This window comes from Pungitius pungitius, chromosome 8 (assembly GCF_949316345.1).
Source record: "Pungitius pungitius chromosome 8, fPunPun2.1, whole genome shotgun sequence".
NCBI classification, from domain to species: domain Eukaryota; kingdom Metazoa; phylum Chordata; class Actinopteri; order Perciformes; family Gasterosteidae; genus Pungitius; species Pungitius pungitius.
In genome coordinates, this window is record NC_084907.1 from 8,325,508 (window position 1) to 8,349,885 (window position 24,378).

Consider the following 24,378-nt stretch of genomic DNA (forward strand, 5'->3'; position numbering starts at 1 on the left):
TGCTAGGTCTCCTGGCAGCGGCATCCAATGTGATCCCTTGCGGCCTGTTACACTATAGACCATTGCAGTGGTGGCTCAAGACCAAGGGGTTCTCCCCGAGGGGAAACCAGCACCGTCTGATCAAAGTCACTCGGCGCTGCCTGAGGGCCCTGGTCTTATGGAGGCACCCTGGGTTTCTAGCCCAAGGGCCCGTTTTAGGGGCAATCTGTCGTTGGGTCACCCTCACGACAGACGCTTCCCTCACAGGTTGGGGTGCGATCATGAGTGGTTACTCAGCCTCGGGGCTGTGGCAGCATCATATCCAGTCCAGTCCCAGATGCTGGCGGTGTTTCGGGCTCTGAAACACTTCCGTCCAGCCCTGACGGACCAGCATGTGCTTGTCCGGACAGACAACACATCAGTGGTTTCCTACATCAACCATCAGGGGGGCCTGCGCTCATGGCCGCTGGACAAGCTAGCCCGCCAGATCCTCCTGTGCTCCGTCGGGAAGCTCCACTCGTTAAGAGCGGCTTATATCCCGGGCGTCTTAAACCAGGGGGCAGACACCCTGTCGAGGCAGGGGCCGAGGCCCGGGGATTGGAGACTCCACCCAGAGGCGGTGGAGTTCCTTTGGGGACACTTCGGCTGTGCCGATGTGGACTTATTTGCCTCCGCAGAGACAACTCATTGTCCTCGGTGGTTCTCCGTTACACACCCCGCCCCACTCGGGTTGGATGCTTTGGAGTTCCTGCTATGTTTCCCACAGGTCTTCCCGTCTGCCTCTGGCATCTCTCTTTCTTTGTGGCACCCTGCCCCCTCCGTCCCTGACGTCAGACCAGGCGTAATAACAGAGCCGCAGCAAGCGTATGGATCGGCCGGCCAGCCCGCACCTCGGCTGTCCAGGCCCATTCTACCTGGGGTATGGCGGCTGTCAGGGACCTTACCCTCGCCTTAAGCACAGGTGCTCTCGTCTGAGTGTGCGTTTTTAAACTTCACACCACGGTCACTTGCTCATATGGTGAGTGGGTATAGGGTTCCCACAGCGTCTTTACGCAGCTCGAGTTCCCTGAGAGGGAATGTCTCTCGGTTATGTATGTAACCTTCGTTCCCTGAAGGGAACGAGACGCTGCGTAAGCGTTCTGCCATACTCCCGGCCTGCCCGTGGCACTCAATTCGGCCTTTCAGAGATGAATGGTCCTGCTCTTTGGGCGTCCCCGCCTATGACGTACCAGCTCGCCATTGGTTAGATTTCACACGTGCTTCATGACGCGGTCACGCAGGGGCGTTCCCACAGCGTTTTTACGCAGCGTCTCGTTCCCTTCAGGGAACGAAAGTTACATACGTAACCGAGAGACGTTCTTTGGAGATATAACATTTTACATTTTGAAGAAAATCGTCAAAAATTGTCCAAACTGGACGCAAGTTCACGCTCAGGTAGTTTTATGAAAACTCTTGATTTTAATAACTTTTGACCCCACGGTTGTCAGGAACAACTTGCTTGATTTTGAAATTGACTGGATTTAAACTCTCGGAGGAGTTTGTTCGTTTGTAAATGCAAAAAACGATGGAAATTTCGCGACCAAGAATATCTAAATTTTTCGCACTTCTGAAGCGCATGCAAAAATTCAAGAGTTTTTGAATATGATAAAGTCCCCAAAAGTGAAATTGAAGTGGTGAAATAATAACAATTCTTCGAAACCCAATAGGATTTCTAATTGTGGCCTTATTTTTCTTAACCTTCATGAAAGCTGACCTCCTATAGGTGGGATGACTTGATCCAGAAGTTTCATACTCGTGCGTTTCCAGATCTTCTTGATAATTCCCCTCAGCTCCTCGTTGGCTTGTTCAAAATTCCCTGACCAATCAAAGAAACACAATGAGACATTACTAATATTCAAGCCAAAGAATGCTCCAATAACCAGAGTTGTTGTAGCTAAATCTAGAAAATCAAAATTCTATTAAAGCTGCGAGCAGCGGTGATCGGGCCTTCGCCTCTCCTTGCATGTCGGGGGGGCAGTGGTCAGCAGGACAAGCGGTCAAAAAGAGACAAAATAAATCACTCTTGGCTGGTATTCAAACCTGAGTCTGTGGTTTCATAAACGAAATCCAACAATAGGCTATTGCTGAGCTGCAAAAGACCTGCAAAAAGTAAATGAAATGTAGCATAGACAGATGATGGACATCGCAGAGTAATTGTTACGGGTCTCAGGCACGATGACCACAATAACGAAAAGATGTATTCCTGTAAAATAAAGGTAGAGTCTGAAGAGCAAGAATCAAAGCAACACTTATCTCGTTCTCCAGCGTCTGCATAATTGATTCAACACAAAAAGGGTTTACGCCTCTTTGCAAAAAATACAGGGAATATTCACACTAAAAAAATTATAACTGACTTCCTGTTTCATAATGGCGCTGTATTTCATAATCGTCTTGAATTTTTGGGGAACCTTTTTATTGCAGTCCAAACTTTGAGAAATGGTGCTTTTAAACTTGCAATTATAGGGCTTTTACTTTGGAGAAATCTCTAAAAATGTACAGTAAAAATATTGCATTTACTGTACAAGAGTAGTCAGACTGGTCCTTAACTCACATACTTCAGTCATTGTCCAGAATATTTGATTAAATAGCTTTTATTCCGGTTACTTGTTCAATACCGTAAATGTCAGCATAAACATGCACTAAAATTCAAGTGTCGGCTGAGTTGACCACGGATATCCGAGTGTCGGCTGAGTTGACCGCAGTCTACAGCTGCCAAAGTGGGAACCGCAAGCCCTAGTATTTTCAAAAAACCCTCAATCTGTGTATCTGCAGATAACCCATGTTGATTGATTTGATCCGCTAATGCTAGCATGCTATCTCGGAGCCCACCGATGTCTTCCATTATGTCAACACTCTCACGTCCCTTAGCCAGCCTTTTTTGCACACGGCTCTGTTGTCTGTTCTGAATGTGATAGATAGCCACGCCCCCTGATTTGCATATAAGAACATGAAATGAAATACACTCACCGGCCACTTTATTAGGTACACCTGTCCAACTGCTCGTTAACACTTAATTTCTAAGCAGCCAATCACATGGCGGCAACTCAGTGCATTTAGGCATGTAGACATTGTCAAGACAATCTCCTGCAGTTCAAACCGAGCATCAGTATGGGGAAGAAAGGTGATTTGAGTGACTTTGAACGTGGCATGATTGTTGGTGCCAGAAGGGCTGGTCTGAGTATTTCAGAAACTGCTAATCTACTGGGATTTTCACGCACAACCATCTCTAGGGTTTACAGAGAATGGTCCGAAAAAGAAAAAACATCCAGTGAGCGGCAGTTCTGTGGGCGGAAATGCCTTGTTGATGCCAGAGGTCAGAGGAGAATGGCCAGACTGGTTCGAGCTGATAGAAGGGCAACAGTGACTCAAATAACCACCCGTTACAACCAAGGTGGGCATAAGAGCATCTCTGAACGCACAGTACGTCGAACTTTGAGGCAGATGGGCTACAGCAGCAGAAGACCACACCGGGTGCCACTCCTTTCAGCTAAGAACAGGAAACTGAGGCTACAATTTGCACAAGCTCATCGAAATTGGACAATAGAAGATTGGAAAAACGTTGCCTGGTCTGATGAGTCTCGATTTCTGCTGCGACATTCGGATGGTAGGGTCAGAATTTGGCGTCTACAACATGAAAGCATGGATCCATCCTGCCTTGTATCAACGGTTCAGGCTGGTGGTGGTGGTGTCATGGTGTGGGGAATATTTTCTTGGCACTCTTTGGGCCCCTTGGTACCAATTGAGCATCGTTGCAACGCCACAGCCTACCTGAGTATTGTTGCTGACCATGTCCATCCCTTTATGACCACAATGTACCCAACTTCTGATGGCTACTTTCAGCAGGATAATGCGCCATGTCATAAAGCTGGAATCATCTCAGACTGGTTTCTTGAACATGACAATGAGTTCGCTGTACTCAAATGGCCTCCACAATCACCAGATCTCAATCCAATAGAGCATCTTTGGGATGTGGTGGAACGGGAGATTCGCATCATGGATGTGCAGCCGACAAATCTGCGGCAAACTGTGTGATGCCATCATGTCAATATGGACCAAACTCCCTGAGGAATGCTTCCAGCACCTTGTTGAATCTATGCCACGAAGAATTGAGGCAGTTCTGAAGGCAAAAGGGGGTCCAACCCGTTACTAGCATGGGGTACCTAATAAAGTGGCCGGTGAGTGTACATCGCCATTATGAAATAAAGTAGCATTATGAAATAAAGTGCCATTATGAAATAAAAGTACCATTAAATGTATTTAATATTTATGTATTTATTGCCTCATTTATTCATTTCACAATGTATTTCAAATGCATATTTCATTTATTTATGTATTTATTCATTTATTTAATTTGGAATAAAACGGCATTCCATAACACAGACCTGCCTTTTTTTGGGGAGAGGGATAGTTGACACAAGTGGTATGTAATACAGACTGCGGGCCCACGAGTGCATTGTGGGATTTGTAGTATTATGGTGATGCTTGCGATATAATTCCAATTCCATCATTGCAAAATAAAATAAAAGCCTCAATGAACTTATGAACACCCTTCAGCCAGTCTGACTTTTTGTCTCAAACAGCTGAACCATAATAGCTGATTAGTAGGGTCACATGACAGAGCTATGCTTTCTGTCAACAGCATCATGCGCCCCCCACTCTTAATCACTCACTATCCGTCACTCTTTCTCCCCTCTCTCCCTTCCTAACCATCCCTCTCCTATCTTTCTTTTCCTCCCTTCCTCCTTCTCTCTTTCTCCCCCCCAATCTCATTATTTAAAAATATACCCCCGTGGAGGGAATTCTTACTATGATGTTTGATGAGGCCTATCAATTAATAACTTCTTAGTTTGAATAACAAATATTCTGTCTATAAATATTCTCTATCTCATCCATGTATTTTCAGCAAATCTATTGAAACATTTATTTCAGCTTCTCCCATTTCTGTATTTAACAATGTTTTAAAATGTATTTCCGTATTTATTTGCAATTCTTTAAAATTCCTTTCAGCTTTTTTCATTTATGTATTTAGCAATTTTCTGTCATTTATTTCAGCTTTTAGCATTCCAATGCATTTTCAGCACATGGATCCGGGGGATTCAGGTGAGGGGAAGTCTTGGTCAGGCGCTTTATGAGGGAGTTAAGACTAGAACAAACTGCTGTTAGTTATGTTATGTGAATTACACAAAAAGAACATTGGTTACCAAATTTACGTAACTTAAGATATTTCATAAAGTAAAATGTGATGTTATGCGCTCTATTATAACATTTATATCGGTAGTTATTTGAGTGAATTCTATTAACGTTACATTCAAAAGCTAACTCTTCAGATCACCCGCCGTCGGCCTGCACTGCATGATGGGATAAGCTTGGCCGCAAAGGATAGATCCGATGTGTCTTCCAAATCGGGTCTTGGGGGGCTGCATGCCTCGACCGTGTTCAGAAGAGCTGACGGAACAGGCAAGTCGCAGTGGAAGTGACAAATGCGCTCGCAGAAAGCATCCGTAAGGATTCAGTCTAGCGACTCCGAGACACAGCTTGTGTCCGCTGTTGAGCGCGTGCTCACTAGCTGACAAGTGGCTCGTTTTTTTTCATTTTCAACCCACATTCACGAACAGTGACAAACATGACACACTATGTATTGAGATTACAAACCTTCTGTCTTTATTTTCAGTGCAGTTCTAACCAGGGCAAATAGTGTGGCGTTGAAGGTGACTGTTCCATCATTATTGAGTGGCATATTCATAGAGACCAACCTCTGTTGAAACAAACACACAACAGCAAGAATGTTAAAATGTTACTCACATCTGATATCAGAAGCTAAAGGTTTTAGTCAGGGGTGAAAGTAGTTTTTATTTCTTGGTGGTACTATGATACGTCATGATACGTCACGTGTGATGTCAGTGACGTCACGTGACATTTAGCCTCTTCTGGGTCCAAGCGCTCCGCTCGTCGAGATCTAATTCAATTCAATTCATTTTATTTTGTATAGCCCAAAATGGCAAATTTGCCTCAGAGGGCTTTACAGTCTGTACACATGCAACATCCTCTGTCCCGAAACCCTCACATCGGCACAGGAAAAACTCCCCAAAATATGAAAAAACCCTTCAATGGGGAAAAAAGGGAAGAAACCTTAGGGAGAACGTCAGAGGTGGGATCCCTCTCCCGGGATGGTCAGACTGCAATGGATGTCATGTGTACAGAATCAACAATGAAAAAAAAGTACAATACATTCAATTCCTCTAACAGAAACGATACAAGTAATTGCAAGTAGCAGAACAAGTGTACGGCAGGACCACTGCAGGGACAACCACCATCAGATTGAACTACCATCCACAGAGGCTTCTGTGGTGAGGGAGAGCAGAAAGATGTTGGTTTATAATGACAGTAATATGAATCCTATTTAAAGTAATGATGATGGCAGCAGCAGGTGTCAGCAGAGCCATGCCAGGAGTCAGAACCGGGGTCCGCACGAAACTATGATCCATGGAGACCTGCTAGGCGAGAAAACACAAAAAACTCCCGGAAAGAAGCTTAATTAGTGATGTACATTAATAAAACATGGATGATTGTGGAAGGAGAGAGTGAGTGTGAGCGCGAGAGAGGGGCTCGGTGTGTCCTAAGAAGTCCCCCGGCAGTCTAAGCCTTGAGCAGCTTAACTAAGGGCTGGTCCAGGCTAACCTGAGCCAGCCCTAACTATAATCAATATCAAAGAGGAACGTTTTAAGCTTTATCTTAAATGAACTGACCGAGTCTGCCCCCGGACTGAAAGTGGAAGCTGGTTCCACAAAAGAGGAGCTTGATAACTGAAGGCTCTGGCCCCCATCCTACTTTTTAAAACTTTAGGAACCACAAGTAGCCCAGCATCTATGGAGCACAGATGCCTTGTTAGGCAATACAGTGTAACAAGCTCTTTAGGATAAGACGGTGCCTCACCAGCAAGTGCCTTGTAGGTGAGGAGAAGTACCTTAAATTCTATTCTTGATTTAACAGGAAGCCAGTGCAGAGAAGTTAATACAGGAGTTATATGATCCCATTTCTTACTTCTTGTTAATACACGTGCTGCAGCATTCTGAATCAGTTGGAGAGGTTTAAGCGATTTACAAGAGCAGCCTGATAACAAAGAATTACAGTAATCCAGTCTAGAAGTAACAAATGCATGAACTAGTTTTTCTGCATCACTTTGAGACAGGAAGTTCCTGATTTTCGATATATTACGTAGATGAAAAAAGACAGTCCTTGAAGTCTTCTTTATATGAGAGTTGAAGGACATATCCTGGTCGAAGAGAACTCCAAGATTTCTGACGGTGCTGTTGGATACCAGAGCAATTCCATCCATAGAGACTGTATCACGTGACAGCTGATAACAATGGCGGAACCTGTTCGTTTATTTAAGGTCACGTCCTACTTTAGTGATGCACCCTTGGCGGTCAAAAAGGGTTTAAGCTTAGTTTAGTCAATTTAGTAGTGAAGCATAATTCTGCTTCATGATGACTGCCGACTAGAGTTGAGCCGGCTACTCGGCTGAAACGAGTATCCGGTACGGATAAAGCACTTACGAGTCAATATCTGTGCTCGGATTGAATAAAAGTCCTCATTGGGTAGCTGTCTGTCTGTTCTGTGATTGGCTGGTAGTCACAGCGCCCCTCCCCTACACACATACTGTTTGTGTTGCTGCGTCCCGCTCGGCTCACTCATACACAGAACTCCTCTCTCCCTCCCTCAGTCAGCAGGTTCGCGGGTAAATTTAAAGGATTTCTTCGAGTTCGGGTGTACATGGGGCTTGTTAAGACGTGGTGCCCAAGAATGCGACTCGTGTTGCGTCTCTGCCTGTCAGATTTTTTTTTTTTTTTACTTCACGCACTGACCTACTCTCTCTCCCTCTCTCTCAATCTCTCTCTCTCTCTCTCTCTGCCGGTCATCAGTTTTTTTTTTACCGTCTGCTGGCTCTCTTCACGCACTCAGTGTCTGACGTTGACTAGTTGTATTAAATAACTAAATATTAAGATTAAATTAAGCCACACACACACTTCCCCTCTCTCTCTCATGATATTCTACACTCACCGGCCACTTTATTAGGTACACCTGTCCAACTGCTCGTTAACACTTAATTTCTAAGCAGCCAATCACATGGCGGCAACTCAGTGCATTTAGGCATGTAGACATTGTCAAGACAATCTCCTGCAGTTCAAACCGAGCATCAGTATGGGGAAGAAAGGTGATTTGAGTGACTTTGAACGTGGCATGATTGTTGGTGCCAGAAGGGCTGGTCTGAGTATTTCAGAAACTGCTAATCTACTGGGATTTTCACGCACAACCATCTCTAGGGTTTACAGAGAATGGTCCGAAAAAGAAAAAACATCCAGTGAGCGGCAGTTCTGTGGGCGGAAATGCCTTGTTGATGCCAGAGGTCAGAGGAGAATGGCCAGACTGGTTCGAGCTGATAGAAGGGCAACAGTGACTCAAATAACCACCCGTTACAACCAAGGTGGGCATAAGAGCATCTCTGAACGCACAGTACGTCGAACTTTGAGGCAGATGGGCTACAGCAGCAGAAGACCACACCGGGTGCCACTCCTTTCAGCTAAGAACAGGAAACTGAGGCTACAATTTGCACAAGCTCATCGAAATTGGAAAAACGTTGCCTGGTCTGATGAGTCTCGATTTCTGCTGCGACATTCGGATGGTAGGGTCAGAATTTGGCGTCTACAACATGAAAGCATGGATCCATCCTGCCTTGTATCAACGGTTCAGGCTGGTGGTGGTGGTGTCATGGTGTGGGGAATATTTTCTTGGCACTCTTTGGGCCCCTTGGTACCAATTGAGCATCGTTGCAACGCCACAGCCTACATGAGTATTGTTGCTGACCATGTCCATCCCTTTATGACCACAATGTACCCAACTTCTGATGGCTACTTTCAGCAGGATAATGCGCCATGTCATAAAGCTGGAATCATCTCAGACTGGTTTCTTGAACATGACAATGAGTTCGCTGTACTCAAATGGCCTCCACAATCACCAGATCTCAATCCAATAGAGCATCTTTGGGATGTGGTGGAACGGGAGATTCGCATCATGGATGTGCAGCCGACAAATCTGCGGCAACTGTGTGATGCCATCATGTCAATATGGACCAAACTCCCTGAGGAATGCTTCCAGCACCTTGTTGAATCTATGCCACGAAGAATTGAGGCAGTTCTGAAGGCAAAAGGGGGTCCAACCCGTTACTAGCATGGGGTACCTAATAAAGTGGCCGGTGAGTGTATATCACCGGGGAAGACAGGACAAGGCAGTAAATGAAGTTACCCCAGGGACACAAGAGACATGAGACTACAAAATAAAACAGGAAGAAAACCCAAACTGTGATGAGTGGTGCAGAATTTAGCGCTGTGGTCTCCCAGAAAGGACCTTTGTTCAAAGTTCCACACATGAGTATCATTACTGCTATCTTAATGTGTTTGTGCATTGTCTGTAGTTTATTACATGTCGTTTTGGATTTTATAATAGAATTTCAAACTTGAAAATGTATTTACTGCTGAAAATGCGTTAGAATGCTAAAAGCTGAAATGACTTTCAAGAATTGCTGAAAATACAGAAATGAGAAAAGCTAAAATTAATTTGAAAAAAATGTTTAAAATACAGAAATGGGAGAAGCTGAAATGAATTTCAATAGATCTGCTAAAAATATATCTATGAGAATAGCTTAGATGAAATATCAGCTGTAGTACTAATGCTTTGTAGTCATAGTAGTATATATAGCAACATTAGTAGTTGTGGTCATATTAATAGCAGTAAAAACACTAGTATCGATAGTAATATTTTCACTACAAGTCATAGTAATATTAGTAGTAGTTGAAGTATTAACAGCAGTATAAAAACTAATAGTACATTTTATGGTAGTAAGAGTGGTAATATCAGTTGCAGTTTCACTACTACTGGTGGTAATAGTAGTTATACTACTACTAGTATTATTAGTAGTAGTAAGAGAGCCACAATATTTGTTATTAAAACTCAATGAACTTGGTAAATGGATTTGTACAGCACATTTCCAGTCTTCTGACCTATCTAAGCACCTTAACACTACATGACATTATTCACACACTGTAGTCACAGCTACAGGAGAAATGCTTGTGCTAAGTGTCTTGCCCAGACACATCGACATGCAGGTTGGCTGGGCCTGGGATCAAACCACCAATCTTCTGATTGGAAGACGACCGCACTCCCCACTTATCCACAGTCTCCGTAAGCTAAGAAAACTATGAAGTCATTCATTGATGAGCCTTATCAAACATTACAGTAAGAATTCCCTCCATAGTGGGTTTATTTTGAAATGATGGGATTGGGGGAAAGAGAAAACTAGACAGAGAGGGAGGAAGAGAGGAAGCAAGGTAGAGAGTGAGGGGGTAAAGAAGGAAAGGAAGGTTCTGAAATGTCCTCTGTATGACCTGAATACCTTTAGGTCCTGTCAGACTGCACTAATCAGCTAATACGGACCAGCTGTGAGTCACAAACAGAGCCGTGCGTGTGCGAGTAACCTTGACAATGGAGCCCCTGCGGCCACTAACGAGCGCAGAGAGAGACAGTGATTTACACAGAATCCACACCTCAAACAAATGTCCCCTGGAGCAAAACTATAAGGGGTATGCAAAAATTTGTCTCACTGTCGGGCTGCTCAGCGAAAAAGTAAATAACTGTTGGAATCCATACCCACATGAGTCCGACCAGCACAAGCACGGCATTATTTGAACCAACAATGAAGCCTGAAAAGGGAATATTGTGGCTGTGATGGCAAAAGTGCCATATTTCTTTTCCCTGATTCTTCCAATGCCTCTATAGCATTTACATCTACACCCATGTAAAGTCAGAATAGGACCAAAAAACGAATGAAACATAATCAGTCTTAATGAAAAAAGTAGAATAGATAGAAACAAGCTGTTTTTTTATTTAAAAAAACATTTAAAAGTTTAAATGGTGTCTCTAACTGAAAGATAGGCAAAGCTGAAAGTTTAAGAAGTTTAGGAGGATTTGAAAACCAACTCCATTTGAAAACCATGTTAAAGTTTGATTTTAATTTATATGAATTGAATTAGCTATAAGGCTTAAATGTCATAGCCAAAAATAAGTTGAAATAAGGATTTGAAGAAAGCATTCCAACAAAAATGAGCCGCTTGATTTACTTGTACTAGGACATTTACTAAAATTAAGATAATTACCCTCAGTGTCAATGCAGCTTTTTTCAATTTTGTATGGATGTTTTAAGACTGTTCATCAAGCATGTTGTCGTGTCCATCGAGGCGTAGTTCAGGCTTCTTAAGAACTTTTACTGTGAGACTAAGATGTATCTTAGTTGTTGGGGACCGGCACCAGAGCAGTTTGCCAGAAGATGGCGCGTAAACCACCAACACTGTAACTGCAGCTTCGTGTTACCTTGGAACAGAACTTGCTACACGGCTAAATCGTTTGCTTCCGTAGGGCTCATTGATATAGCTTGAGAATTAACTCAGTTTCCCCAAGACGTCCAGCAACAACTAAAAAGTGTGCTGGCTGAACAAGTAGGGAAATAAGATATTTAACATGGTAGAGAATGGTTGCTGCTCTTCTGAGTAAAATGCCTAATTTGGGGGTATTTGGACAGACAACCCAGTTTTCTTTAAAGGGATTCAAGCAGTGGAGGACGGAATTTTCTGCATATGTAAGTTAAAGCTGTAGCTTGTGAAACTCAGCAAGTAGGGGGTAATGTCATATTGTGTTTCATAACCTTTTGTGTTAAGTTCACAGTGTATACTGTGTTTAAAAACAGAATAGTTCCTAGTACAGCAACATTCCTGTAGTATTTAACAACCGATTGCTTATGTTTTTAAAGACTTCCGATAATACAAGCAATGTCAAAATAAATTCAAAATGGTTTTGCCCCTCCTTCATTATGTGACTTTGTATGCTCAGTAGATCCTCCAGACTATAACAATTTGAGACTGCATCATTGCATTTTGCTGTGCTGCAATTTGTTCAATCATGTTTTTAATAGCCAAAAATCAGTGACTGGCTGATGTCGTACAGATCTCCGGCTTTACCAGCACTTTGTTTTTGTTTTTTTTACTACGGTAGAGGTGCTACTCAAAATTGATATTGCAATTCTTGTGTGTTATTTTGACCCCTTATTTTTTTGCACCCTGTACCGTATTTCATTTTATTGTCCTTATTATGACCTGTCAAGGGACTCCAGATCCCAATTAGCTAAAGCTATAATCTGGTGCAGTGCTTCAAATGCTGGCATTTATGTTTGAACTTTAGATGGTCCCTTTAAAATAAAATAAATAGAATACTGAATCATTGTTATTGGTCACAATTTGATTGGCGATATGTTTTGAGCATTTTTACCAATAACACTTTCATCATCATTATTCTACTATACCCTCTGCTGTGTTATTCGTCATCACTTTTGCATCAGCCTTCTGCTGACTAATTATTTAAATAATTTATATCCAATGCGTTGACGGTACAATAACTGTTTTTTATGTATTCTGCAAACATATATTGCACTTCTGTTCATCTTGATGGAGGGATCCCTCCTTTTTATTTATGTCTCTCTTTTTTTCTCCCTGTTAAAGGGGCTTTTTAAGGTGAGTTTTTCCTGTAAGGGTCTCAGGTCTGAACTGAATGGAAGACAATTGCAGGTTATATGTATTGCACATCTTTTACATTGGTCATTCTGTACACATGACATCCATAGTTTGTCTATCCCGGGAGAGAGATCCCTCCTCTGCCATTCTCCGTAAGGTTTCTTCCCTTTATCCCAATTAAAAGTTGTGATGGTTTGTAAAGCCCTCTGAGGCAAATTTGTAATTCGCAATTTTGGGCTATACAAAATTAAATTCAATGTAATTGAATTGATTTTGGTTACAAAAAAAAGTAATCATTGCTGACACACCTGGTGGAGATATGCATTCTTCTGAAAGCAACATTCTTTTGGAAATTTGACAATTGAATGGTCTTCAAAAGAAGGAGTGAATCCTGAGAGCCTTCAGTTATCAAGGTCCTCTTTTGTTGAACCAGGTTCCACTAACTACTGAAGAATCTCTTCTCTCTCTCCTCTAAATCTGTTTCACATCTCAACATCCAGTGCTGGGAGAGTTCACTTTCTACATAAACTAGTTCAAAGTTCAGTTCATAGTTCAAACTTCAAAATATTTGAACTAAGTTCACAGTTCTTTTTTTACATGTCATTTAGCTGACGCTTTTATCCAAAGCGACGTACAATAAGTGCATTTCCACATAGAGATACAAACTCAGAAGAACAAGTAACAAGAAAGTACATTTTTCATCAAATAAGCAGTTTAAAAACATGTTATAGAAAAGTGCCATAAGTACAATTTAAGTGCTACCATTTGTTAGTGCTACGGTTTGCTAGTGTTTTAGTCAAGATAGAGTCTAAAAAGGCGTGTCTTTAATTTTCGACGGAAGATGTAGAGACTCTCAGCGAAGAGCCGCGATCTCGCCGAGTGCTTTTCTCTCAGTGAGGGAGGAACAAGCAGCTTGATTCTTATTTTTTTCCATATGTTGCTGCGGGCTATTATTTTTCAAAATTATTGCCACAGCCACAGACAGAACCACAGACAGCAATTATTTTATCAGTTTTAACACTGAAGCTATGCATCAGATTTTCAGCATTCACCCCTACAGTACATTCTCAACACATGCTGCTTGAATGGTCTTTTTTAAATAAGGAATAAAAACACGACAGTTATCATTAAGGTGCAAATGTTTGCAAAGAAAGGTCAGATTCCTCCCATCCTCACCGACCTTGTCAGTAACTTCATGAAACTCATTTAAATTATTATACGCCGCCTCTTTGCTACATGCAGCTGTCGCCTCCATGCATTTCTTTTTTTTTTTGATGACGCAAGCGGCGGTGCGACACTGGTGGCTGTTGTTGCCATTTCCGCTACTTATTAAGGCGTGTTTACGGTGTGTTTTTTCGCCCAAAATATGAACGAGTTCATGAACTATCGTTCAATGAACGCGTTCAGGCACAACACTGTCAACATGTGTGCAACATACAATGTCCAAACGCTGGAGAGTCATTAAAGAAATATTTACTGCATGGATTTATTTTACTGTATAAAATGTCCAGTTCTGACCAACCAAGTCATTGACCAACATTTTTTTAACTTCTGTACTTAGTACACTGACACTAGAATAACAACAAACACATTTATTTGCAACTTGCAACCATTTCCCTGAAAACCAAAATACTGCATTTGGATTGTTTTTTTCTCACCTTGCAGGCGATACGATGTGGACAGAATTTGCCAAAACCCAGGGGAGGAGGTATTCTTCGTAGCAGTGTCACTACATCAAGATGCTTAATACGCCCCCTGTAAGAAAGAATACAAAGTAAATGATTTTATACAAGCTTTGGCCACATCTTACACATAGGACCTTTAAGTCTTAAAAAAAAGTTTATATGGTTCTTGTGGTATGAATGAAATGTCTAAATCATAATATTGTCATAATACCAAAACAGTGTTAGTTTTGGTAACAAAAACTGATGAAAAATGTTTATTAACAACCTTTTTCCCATGACTAAGACGTGACGAAAACGGATCTTAAATTAATACAAACTATGACTAAATCTATTCTAACTTTTGTTGATGAGACAAAAATGTTGGCGGTTGACAAAGTCACAATCATTTTTCCCCCTAAATTTGCATACAACTAACATGGGCAAAGTACAGCGCCCCCTACGGTGGTTATTAAGTGTCATGATTACATCATGCACAAACCCAGAATGCTCGCTTACTGTGGGGGCCCCAGTGGATTTTGTGCACCGATACGGAGCGCAACGACTATTTTATGCTTCGGCAAGTTTGAGTTTGCAGCTCCTTGGTTTAGCTCAGCTGTCTCCGTTTAGCTCACTGTTAGCAGGCTAAAGCCCCGGAAATTCAGAGATGTGCGTGGAGATGAAGTCTCGCTTAACAGCTCGGGGCTGGTCGACCAGCAGAGTTCTTGCGGACGTTGCTGCTCCGTTTTCGGGCTATGGTGCCAGTGTTTCCTCGGCTGGATGAGAAAGTCCATTACGGTAGTCTTCTCCAAACACGTCTAATTAAACTAATTACAGCAGGGGAGCCAAACTCATTTCAGGTTCGGGCCAGATACTGCCCACCGAACGCGGGCCACTGATGATTAGTACGGCTGACGGGCTGGGGGGGGTGCAAAAAACTGGTCATGAAACCAAAAAATAAAGAGGAGAGAAAGAAAGAAAAGACTGTTCAATAAAAAGTGGGGTCCAGTTGAGAATGGCCAATTGTAGGATGGTTATGGGGTGTTTTTATTGGGACAAGCAATTTCACAGTGGAAACAATAAAAGACCATGAAGTTTCTTTTGGTCATGGCAAAAGCATTGCGGGTAAACAGACAAAGACAACAAGTGTTGCGTTTAGGTCCCTGTTCTCATGGAGTCAGCGGAGCTTTACACCCTTACAAATAAATGCTTTGCTACTTGTTAAAAGCCAAATAATTTCATGTAATGGTTTTTCAAATGTCATTTATATTAGCTCACACAAACACTTCATCCATTTATTCATGGCCCGGCTCCTCTGTCAAACTTTAGAACCCATTGTGGCCTGCGAGTCAAAAAGTTTGCCAACAAGTTTTCGTCTACTAAAAATAAGAAGGATTAAAATTACTAAATGTGACTAAAACTAACATGCATTTAACATGCAAGACTAAATAAAATAAAATAAAAAATAGCTGCCAAAATTACCACTGTACCACAAGGATCATTATTAACGGAACCGTTTTCAACCTGCCTCAAACAGCTCTGCTGAAAATGGCCTTTTAAGGTGCTTATGAGCCAGCTAGGGTTTTTTTTCAGTGTTTGGGGGTTGGTAAACATGCCGGATGTTCACATTAATGTGTAGAAGACCTTTTTGAAATGGAATTGTCCCAATGTGTCCCCTTTAAAATTAACCTCAGGAACACAATGCATTACCAAGCCAAATGAGATACTGGATAAAGTAGACTGCATGTTTGCTATTTGGCACTGGGGATTCATGAGTTTTCTATGATTTGCCTGTGTGATTACAGATGTCAGAAATGATGACATCCTTAAACATGCAATAATATGGTTCAGTGGAGATAAGAGAAGAGTTTTGGCCAGAAAGGGAAGAAGAGATACTGGTGTGTAGTTTGCTTCAGGGTTGGGGGTTGTGTAACCCACATTAAAATATGACAAACGGTTAAAAGCTGCATAAATAAATCTAAGTTAGTTCATCAAAAAGTTAATTAAAAAGATTTATACAACAATAATTCAATGTCTTAGATTAGAAGTGTGTGACGTCAGGAAATCTGTCGCTACCCCTTTAAGAGACTAGCGATGCTAGACGCGGCACGTCTGGCGCAAAAACAGAGACCGGAAGCAAGAGAGGAGAGAGAGCGTATGTAGCTTGTTGAGCAGAGAGAGAAAAGTGTTAAAATAGATTTTTTGCAGTTGATAAATATAATCTAACCGGTCGGGAACTGACGGGGATTTTATGAAAACTGAGCCACACCGGTTTGGTCAGATATTTGTGCTTGGTTTGAAGCGTGCACATTCACGGGCGGGATTCAAGATGGTGAGCCAGACCCAGACCTTCATCTCATCGCCCCATCGCATCAGTGAGGGAATCTCCCGCGTGTGGTGACTCGCTGCCGGAGCGGTAGGAGTATCAGGAATTGAGTTTGAACTGAACCAAGAATTGATTGAACTATTTCTTTTTTGGACCGAATCGAACCGGAACTCTTCATTAAGCTGAATAATCGAACTCACATTTGGACTTTAACTGAGTTTAAGGTGTCCTACTTTTATTTTTATATTGAGTCGATGTTTGAATGTGATTTGAAACGATCTGTTCTATGTTTGATTGTACAAATTGAAGGTGTTGTCTCACCTGTAAAGGGAAATGAAAAATAGTTAACTCAGGAAGTAAAATAGGAATTCAAAAATAGGTGCAACCTAGGAAAAAGACTGGTCTAACTTAGATTAGTTTGAGTAAAATAACTTAGGTAAACCGGAGAGCATAAGAGTGAAATACCTTTTCATTCATCTCACCAACTCCAACATTAAGATCCTGCAGGGTATAATTGTTTGTGTACTGTATTTCATATGTGTTTTTTTGCATTCAGTAAATTGCCGGCCTTTTGTATTTAAAGCAGCGGTCTCTGGTGTAATTATTTTTGCTCCCCACTCCTTAGAACCTAGAACTGGTCCAGTGGCGCAGTAAGTGGTGAGACACCGGTGCTACAGTTGGTTTCTTTATGAGTGGGTTAACTCTTGCCTCCTTGGCGAGTTGGGAAAACAGGTGAGGAAAGGAAGGTCAGGAGCGATAGATTGTAGAAAATGGGATGGAATGACGTCAAGGGGGCAGATGGTGGTTACGGGCAGATGTTACTAAGGAAAGAACTTTGTTAGGAGACAGGGGGTGAAAGAGGGAAGCAAGTGCAATAGAGGTGAAGTTGGTGGGATACAGGCAGAAGGAGTATTTTTTGGGTTATATAGCTGACAAAGTCTCTTGGAAGAAGGGTGGAGGAAGACTGGGGGAATTCGAGGAGAAGATAGAAAAGAGAATTTTTAGGGTTAGAAAATGAGGACTCAAGATTTGGCAGCAGAGATAGATGCAGAATAAAAGGAGAGAAGAGACTGAAACGCATGCAGGTCATCAGGTGGTTTACGCCATTTCCTTTCCGATCCTTGCAGAGTGGCTCTCACGGCTCACACCGGTTCAGACAACCATGGAGCCGGAGGGGATTTGCTGGCCCGTCGTGTCTTAAGAGGACAGAGAGTCAAGAGAGGAGGACACAGTTGTCAGGAGAGTCTCTGCGGCGGCGTTCGGATGTAAGTGAGAGAGTCAGTTGAGGGGAGAGCCGATAGAACAGAGGAGGTCAGAGAGGAGGGAGAACAGAGGAAGCCAGAGAGGAGGGAGAGAGTAAGCGAATGTTGCAGCGAACAGGTACAGAGTCAGTTAGTTGGAAGAGCGGAAGAGAGTAGGAGATGAAGAAGTGATCAGTGACGTGAAGTGGAGTTACAGTGAGGTTAGTGGTCAAGCAGTTTCTAGTGAAGATGTAATCAAGGTTATTGCCCGGTATGTGAGTAGGAGGAGAGGGATTGAGTGCACCTGCCAGGCAGTGCACTGTTGACAGAATAGGCTATTGACCTAAAAACAGCTTTGGGCCAACAAGCCTTTCATCATCACAAGGCCAGTGGTAAAATTACAAAAAGCGACTGAAGCTTTGTTTGTAGAAACACATTTTTTAATGAAGAACAAGGGATACCTTCTCTGGAGAGCCAAAACTGGACAATGCCACAGAAGTTACCACAGGTACAATGTTGACACTGTGATTCCAAAAAAGAAAAAAAGTCTACAATAACTACAAACCTTACATCGCAAAGGAGGTGAAGGACTGTATCAACAGGCAACTGCTTGGTGCCCCATATTCCAGAGGTTCCCAGACTCTCACACTGTGCCAACTTAATGGAAAAAGGCAATCATCACATGTCCCTATGAAACGGGCGTGTGGCGGAGCCAAATGCAGCACAACGGCACGGAGTGTTTAGTTAATGTTTTTATTAAACACGGCTTCACAGCGGTCGTTCGGGCATGATGAGAGGCAGAGTTCAGTCCTCAGGGTCGGGGTGACGCTCCGGGTGGCCGGGGAGGAAATGCCGGGAAACAGCTGGTGCGATCGCTTGGCCGGTCGGGGAGCCGCAGCACAGGAGCAGAAGTGCCGGGCAGTCCAGGCAACAGAAACCCGAGGCGCTCAGGCGGAACTCGTGGTCGGGGACAGAAGGCTGAGGTGCTTACCGGGCGGAGACAGACGAACAGGTCGGGAACAGGCAGGGTTGAAACCGGGAGGTCAGTCCAAGGGAGAGTGCTGGAGAGACTTGCATGACTGGAAGAACAATCTGGCAATGACAGGCTGGGAGTGCAGTGCTTAAGTAGGGGAGCTGATTGTAGATGCCAGAGCAGGTGTGGAAGGCGGAAGAGTGTGACAGATTGTAGATGCGGGGAAGATGTGGAAGGCGGGAGAGACCGCAGTAATGAGAAGGCGGAGCTGGCAGGTGAGTGTGAGACCCTAAGAAACCCTGTCCACGGGAAAATAATGAAATAAGACCTATTGCTTTAACCTATGAAGTGTAAAGAAGTTTATAGTGAGCAAACCACGTCTGGAAGTAGGCCCACAGCTGGATGCCTAACAGCATAACATCACTCAGCGTAATTAACTCTATAGAAACTGTTTCTGCCCCACGGACACCATTATTTAATTTAAAGGTAAACAACCGAGGAGTCATATTTAATAACTTAATCAAAGTTAAATGTAACAATACAACTGTGCAACAAACTAGGAGAATTAAAGGGGGACTTTTGAATATTAGATCTCTGTGCTCTAAAGCTGTTTTAGTAAATGAACTAATATCTGACAACCATGTTGATATTTTCTGTCTTACTGAAACATGGCTATCGGATGGGGGGTACTTTAGCTTGAACGAAGCGACTCCTCCAAGTCATGTTAATACTACGTGATACAGTCTCTATGGATGGAATTGCTCTGGTATCCAACAGCACCGTCAGAAATCTTGGAGTTCTCTTCGACCAGGATATGTCCTTCAACTCTCATATAAAGAAGACTTCAAGGACTGCCTTTTTTCATCTACGGAATATATTGAAAATCAGGAACTTCCTGTCTCAAAGTGATGCAGAAACACTACTTCATGCATTTGTTACTTCTAGACTGGATTATTGTAATTCTTTGTTATCAGGCTGCTCTTGTAAATCGCTTAAACCTCTCCAACTGATTCAGAATGCTGCAGCACGTGTATTAACAAGAAGTAAGAAATGGGATCATATAACTCCTGTATTAACTTCTCTGCACTGGCTTCCTGTTAAATCAAGAATAGAATTTAAGGTACTTCTCCTCACCTACAAGGCACTTGCTGGTGAGGCACCGTCTTATCTTAAACAGCTTGTTACACCGTATTGCCCTACAAGGCATCTACGCTCCGTAGATGCTGGGCTACTTGTGGTTCCTAGAGTTTTAAAAAGTAGGATGGGGGCCAGAGCCTTCAGTTATCAAGCTCCTCTTTTGTGGAACCAGCTTCCACTTTCAGTCCGGGGGGCAGACTCGGTCAGTTCATTTAAGATAAAGCTTAAAACGTTCCTCTTTGATATTGCTTATAGTTAGGGCTGGCTCAGGTTAGCCTGGACCAGCCCTTAGTTAAGCTGCTCAAGGCTTAGACTGCCGGGGGACTTCTTAGGACACACCGAGCCCCTCTTTCACTCTCACACTCTCACTCTCTCCTCCCACAATCATCCATGTTTTATTAATGTACATCACTAATTAAGCTTCTTTCCGGGAGTTTTTTGGTGCTTTCTCGCCTAGCAGGTCTCTGTGGATCATAGTTTCGTGCGGACCCCGGTTCTGACTCCTGGCATGGCTCCGCTGACACCTGCTGCTGCCATCATCATTACTTTAAATATGATTCATATTACTGTCATCAAAAACCAACATCTTTCTGCTCTCCCTCCCCACAGAAGCCTCTGTGGATGGTGGTTCTATCTGATGGAGGTTGTCCCTACAGTGGTCCTGCCGTACACCTGTTCTGCTACTTGCAATTACTTGTATCATTTCAGTTAGAGAAATTGAATGTATTGTACATCTTTTATATTGTTGATTCTGTACACATGACATCCATTGCAGTCTGTCCATCCCAGGAGAGGGATCCCTCCTCTGACGAAGGTTTCTTCCCTTTTTTCCCCATTGAAGGGTTTTTTCATATTTTGGGGAGTTTTTCCTGTGCCGATGTGAGGGTTTCGGGACAGAGGATGTTGCATGTGTACAGACTGTAAAGCCCTCTGAGGCAAATTTGTAATTTGCGATTTTGGGCTATACAAAATAAAATGAATTGAATTGAATTGAATGTTAGTCAGATGCAGAGAGACAGTGCTACCCTTGGAAGCAGAGGGAGACACTCACGTGGCCTCAGGGTCATATTCTGCCCAGATTTTCTTGAACTCATCCAAGTGCTGGGGACCAAGGATGGACCAATCACGTGTCAGATAGTCAAAGTTATCCATGATGACAGCCACAAATAAATTGATGATCTGTGAATGACAAAAAAAGACAAAAGAATAACCCAAGAGCTGCACATTATATTATACATCATAGAAATAGTTAAATGCTTATTTTTACCAAGAATGCACACAGCATGTAGAAACTCATGAAGTAGATGATAGCAAAGTTGGATCCGCATGTTGACTCTTCTCCAGGCAAGAAGTCCGACTTGGAGTCACATCTTTTCCCATACATACAAGCCAACATCACTTCGTGCCATGCCTCACCTGTAGCACATCTGCAGAGCAGAGATATCAAAGCATCTCCCATCACACGTCTAACCTGATGTTTACACTGAAAAGCCATCAGTACAACATAAATCACTCTAAAATTGCTTACTGTTCCACCCTAAGCTGTTTTTGGACGTCTGCTCCGAAAATGGGATGCCCAAGATAAAAAGTGTAAATAGTCTGGAACTACTTCGTGTTTCTGGACTTTTTTTTGTCAGGATGATGGGAAAATCCTGATGTGTGAAAATCAGTTAATATGTTAGTGGTAAAGAAATACATTAATATAACACCAAGAAAAACCTTTAAAAAAAAAATTGCTTGGGTACCAAGGTCTCAAATTTAGGTCATGGAGTGTGGACCGTAACCATGGAAAGTTTCACATTGATAGAGGGAAGCTGAACTACTCCAAAGGAGACTTCAGTGCAGGCCTCACGACAGAGAAACGGCATGTGTAAGTGCAGTGTAGATTAAAGCTGCGAGCAGCGTTGAACGGGTCCTCGCCAGTGCCCCTTGCACGTCGGGGCACTGGCCGGACAGTTAGAAATGCGGCCGAGGAACCCTGCAGCCGTGTATGAAGCGTTCGCAAGTCAGTGCTCATTAACCGCGTGGAGCAACGCCAGGAATGCCGCTTTGCAAACTTATATCTTTGACATTATCATGGTCTTAGGCTTTTTATGTCAACATATAACCAGGAGCTCTTGATGTACCAATAAAAATAAAAGCCTCTCAGAATACCATACATGAGCCAAGTTCCTTCAATAATTCAATCACCAGACTACATTTTGTGATATTCAGATTCGATTTAAAAGGAAACAATCAATTCTTTCATGACCATTTCACTTCAGGTTGATAGTACACATACCTAAGGTGTCTCTTATGGATGAACAGGACATTCCGATCTACCATTCCAAAATACCATACATGACCCAAACTTCCTTCGAAATCATTCAAAAGGTTGTTTTTTTTGTAAATTGCTCCCTACGCAGTTTAATTTTTCTTCTGTAAAATGCAATTATTAGAGCCTAAGGTCTCAGGATCACACTGCACAATTTTGACAAGAATCGGGTTTAATCCCTGGGAGGATTTCGGTCTTTTACAACTGTAAGAATAGGCCAAAAACAAGCCAAAAAGGCAGATTTTCAACCATTAAGTAAAGCGCCCTCTATTCTTTAAAAATTAGAAAAGAATTAGGGTGTGTTCAGGGCTTCAATGTTTACACATGCAATGATTTTGGTGAGGGCAGGCCAAGTCATTTGGAAGTTAAAAATCTGCCACATCTGCAACACCCCTTGCAAAGTTAATTAGCCCATATCTCATCAAAACAATGAGTTATCAGCACTATTCTAATATGTCAAGGGCACATTGAACCAATAATGATCCACTGAAGGTTTTGTGACAATCAAACTCCAAAAATGTGTTTTTCACTGAATTCAAAATGGCAGAAAATCTAGTTAGGCACATTTGCATACCATGATTGACTTTTTTGTACAGCATGTCGAAGAGCACCTGTGTGCCAACTTTCAAGTTGATCGGACATCGGGGGCGGAAAGTGATCTTTTTAAAATTTCTAGAGGGTGCTATAAAGACATTTCTTTATACACAAATGTGAGACCCAAAAATTATCAAATCTTTTAACAGTCACATTCATGCCAAATTTAACAGCTTTTTGAATATGATAAAGGCCCCAAAAAGGTTTGTGAGAATAATAACTCCTTGAAATACAATAGGTACCTTTCTGACTAGTCGTAGCGAGGACCCTAATTAAAGCTGCGAGCAGCGATGAACGGGCCTTCCCCTCTACTTGCATGTCGGGGGGGGCAGCGGTCAGCCGGACACGCGGGTCAAAAACAGGCAAAAAAAACCTTAATGTCATGGTTTGTGTCCTCTTCCTGTCTTATTTTGTAGTTTTCTTGTCTCTCGTGTCTCTGGGTGAACTTCACTTCCTGCCTTGTCTTGTGATTGCCTGATTGTTTCCACCTGTGTCCAATCACCTGCACCTCCCTTGTGTATTTAAGCCCCGTGTGCCTGTTGTCCCTTGTCGCGTCATTGTCAATGTTCCTTGTCGTGGGTGCACGTTGTCTTTATTTGGTAAAGAATAAAGAGCACTTCGTTGGAAGACCCTGCATTTGAGTCCTGCTTCAGCCTGCACCAGCTCCAATCCTGACAGAATGACGCGACCAAGAAAGGACTCAGCAGGGTTTTACCCAAATGAAGAGTATTTGGGAACTCGCCTTGCGTTTGGGGGCCCACGCAGCGTGCAGTAGGCTTCCCGGCGCAACACCAACACCGGCTTGCCAGCGGACTCCTGGAGCGACTTGGGGCCCGACTACATCGATTTAAGGAGCCCTTTCTTCCAGTGGAAGACAAATGTCGTTGTTGGCCCCAGGAGCTACCAGGAGGAATGCTTCGAGCTCCGGGATCTCCTCAATCCGAGGAGAAGGAGCCCGGGAGGGAGGAGACGACGTGCCCCCCCAGCCCCGGCTCCTGACCCGGCCCCCAGACTCCCGTCCCAGCCCCGGCTCCCGACCCCCAGACTCCCGTCTCCGCCCGTCCCGGCCCCAAGACTCCCGTCTCCGCCCCCGCCACGACAACGCCGGAGCCGCACAGCTCGCCGCCCCCCGCCACGACGCCGCCTGAGCCGCACAGCTCTGAGGCCCCGCCGCCGCCCCGGCAGACCCCCCGAGACCCTGAGGCCCGATCGCCGTTGCGGTCGGCCCCCCGAAAGACCCGACAAGTGGCCGCCATCACCTTGAGTTCCCCGCGCGGTCCCCTTGTCTGATTTTCTCCGGTTCTGCTCCCCTTTAGGACCGTCTGGAATTCGGTCCTTGAGGGGGGGTTCTGTCACGGTTTGGGTCCTCTTCCTGTCTTATTTTGTAGTTTTCTTGTCTATTGTGTATATCACAATGGTGCTGATATCTCATTGTTTTGATGAGATATGGGGCAACTAAGTCCTCAAGTGGTGTTACTTAATCTGTCAAGATTTATA

The 24,378-nt window shown here is 43.3% G+C and overlaps 1 protein-coding gene across 4 annotated transcripts in view; it reads right to left on the reverse strand.

Moving 5' to 3' along the window:
• Positions 1–24,378, reverse strand: part of LOC119193902 (dihydropyridine-sensitive L-type skeletal muscle calcium channel subunit alpha-1-like) — a 111,019-nt gene that overhangs the window by 17,010 nt on the left and 69,631 nt on the right. For 2 of the 4 annotated variants that reach the window (XM_062563886.1, XM_062563885.1), the window contains exons 34-38: positions 21,241–21,400; positions 21,025–21,152; positions 14,294–14,390; positions 5,671–5,773; positions 1,733–1,834 (exon numbers count right to left, since the gene is read on the reverse strand). In XM_062563886.1, coding sequence (XP_062419870.1) covers positions 1,733–1,834; positions 5,671–5,773; positions 14,294–14,390; positions 21,025–21,152; positions 21,241–21,400 — 590 coding nt within the window. Of the gene's footprint in view, positions 1–1,732; positions 1,835–5,670; positions 5,774–14,293; positions 19,136–21,024; positions 21,153–21,240; positions 21,401–24,378 lie in introns of those variants that run through there. The other 2 variants (XM_062563887.1, XR_009956804.1) reach the window with 2 other exon arrangements.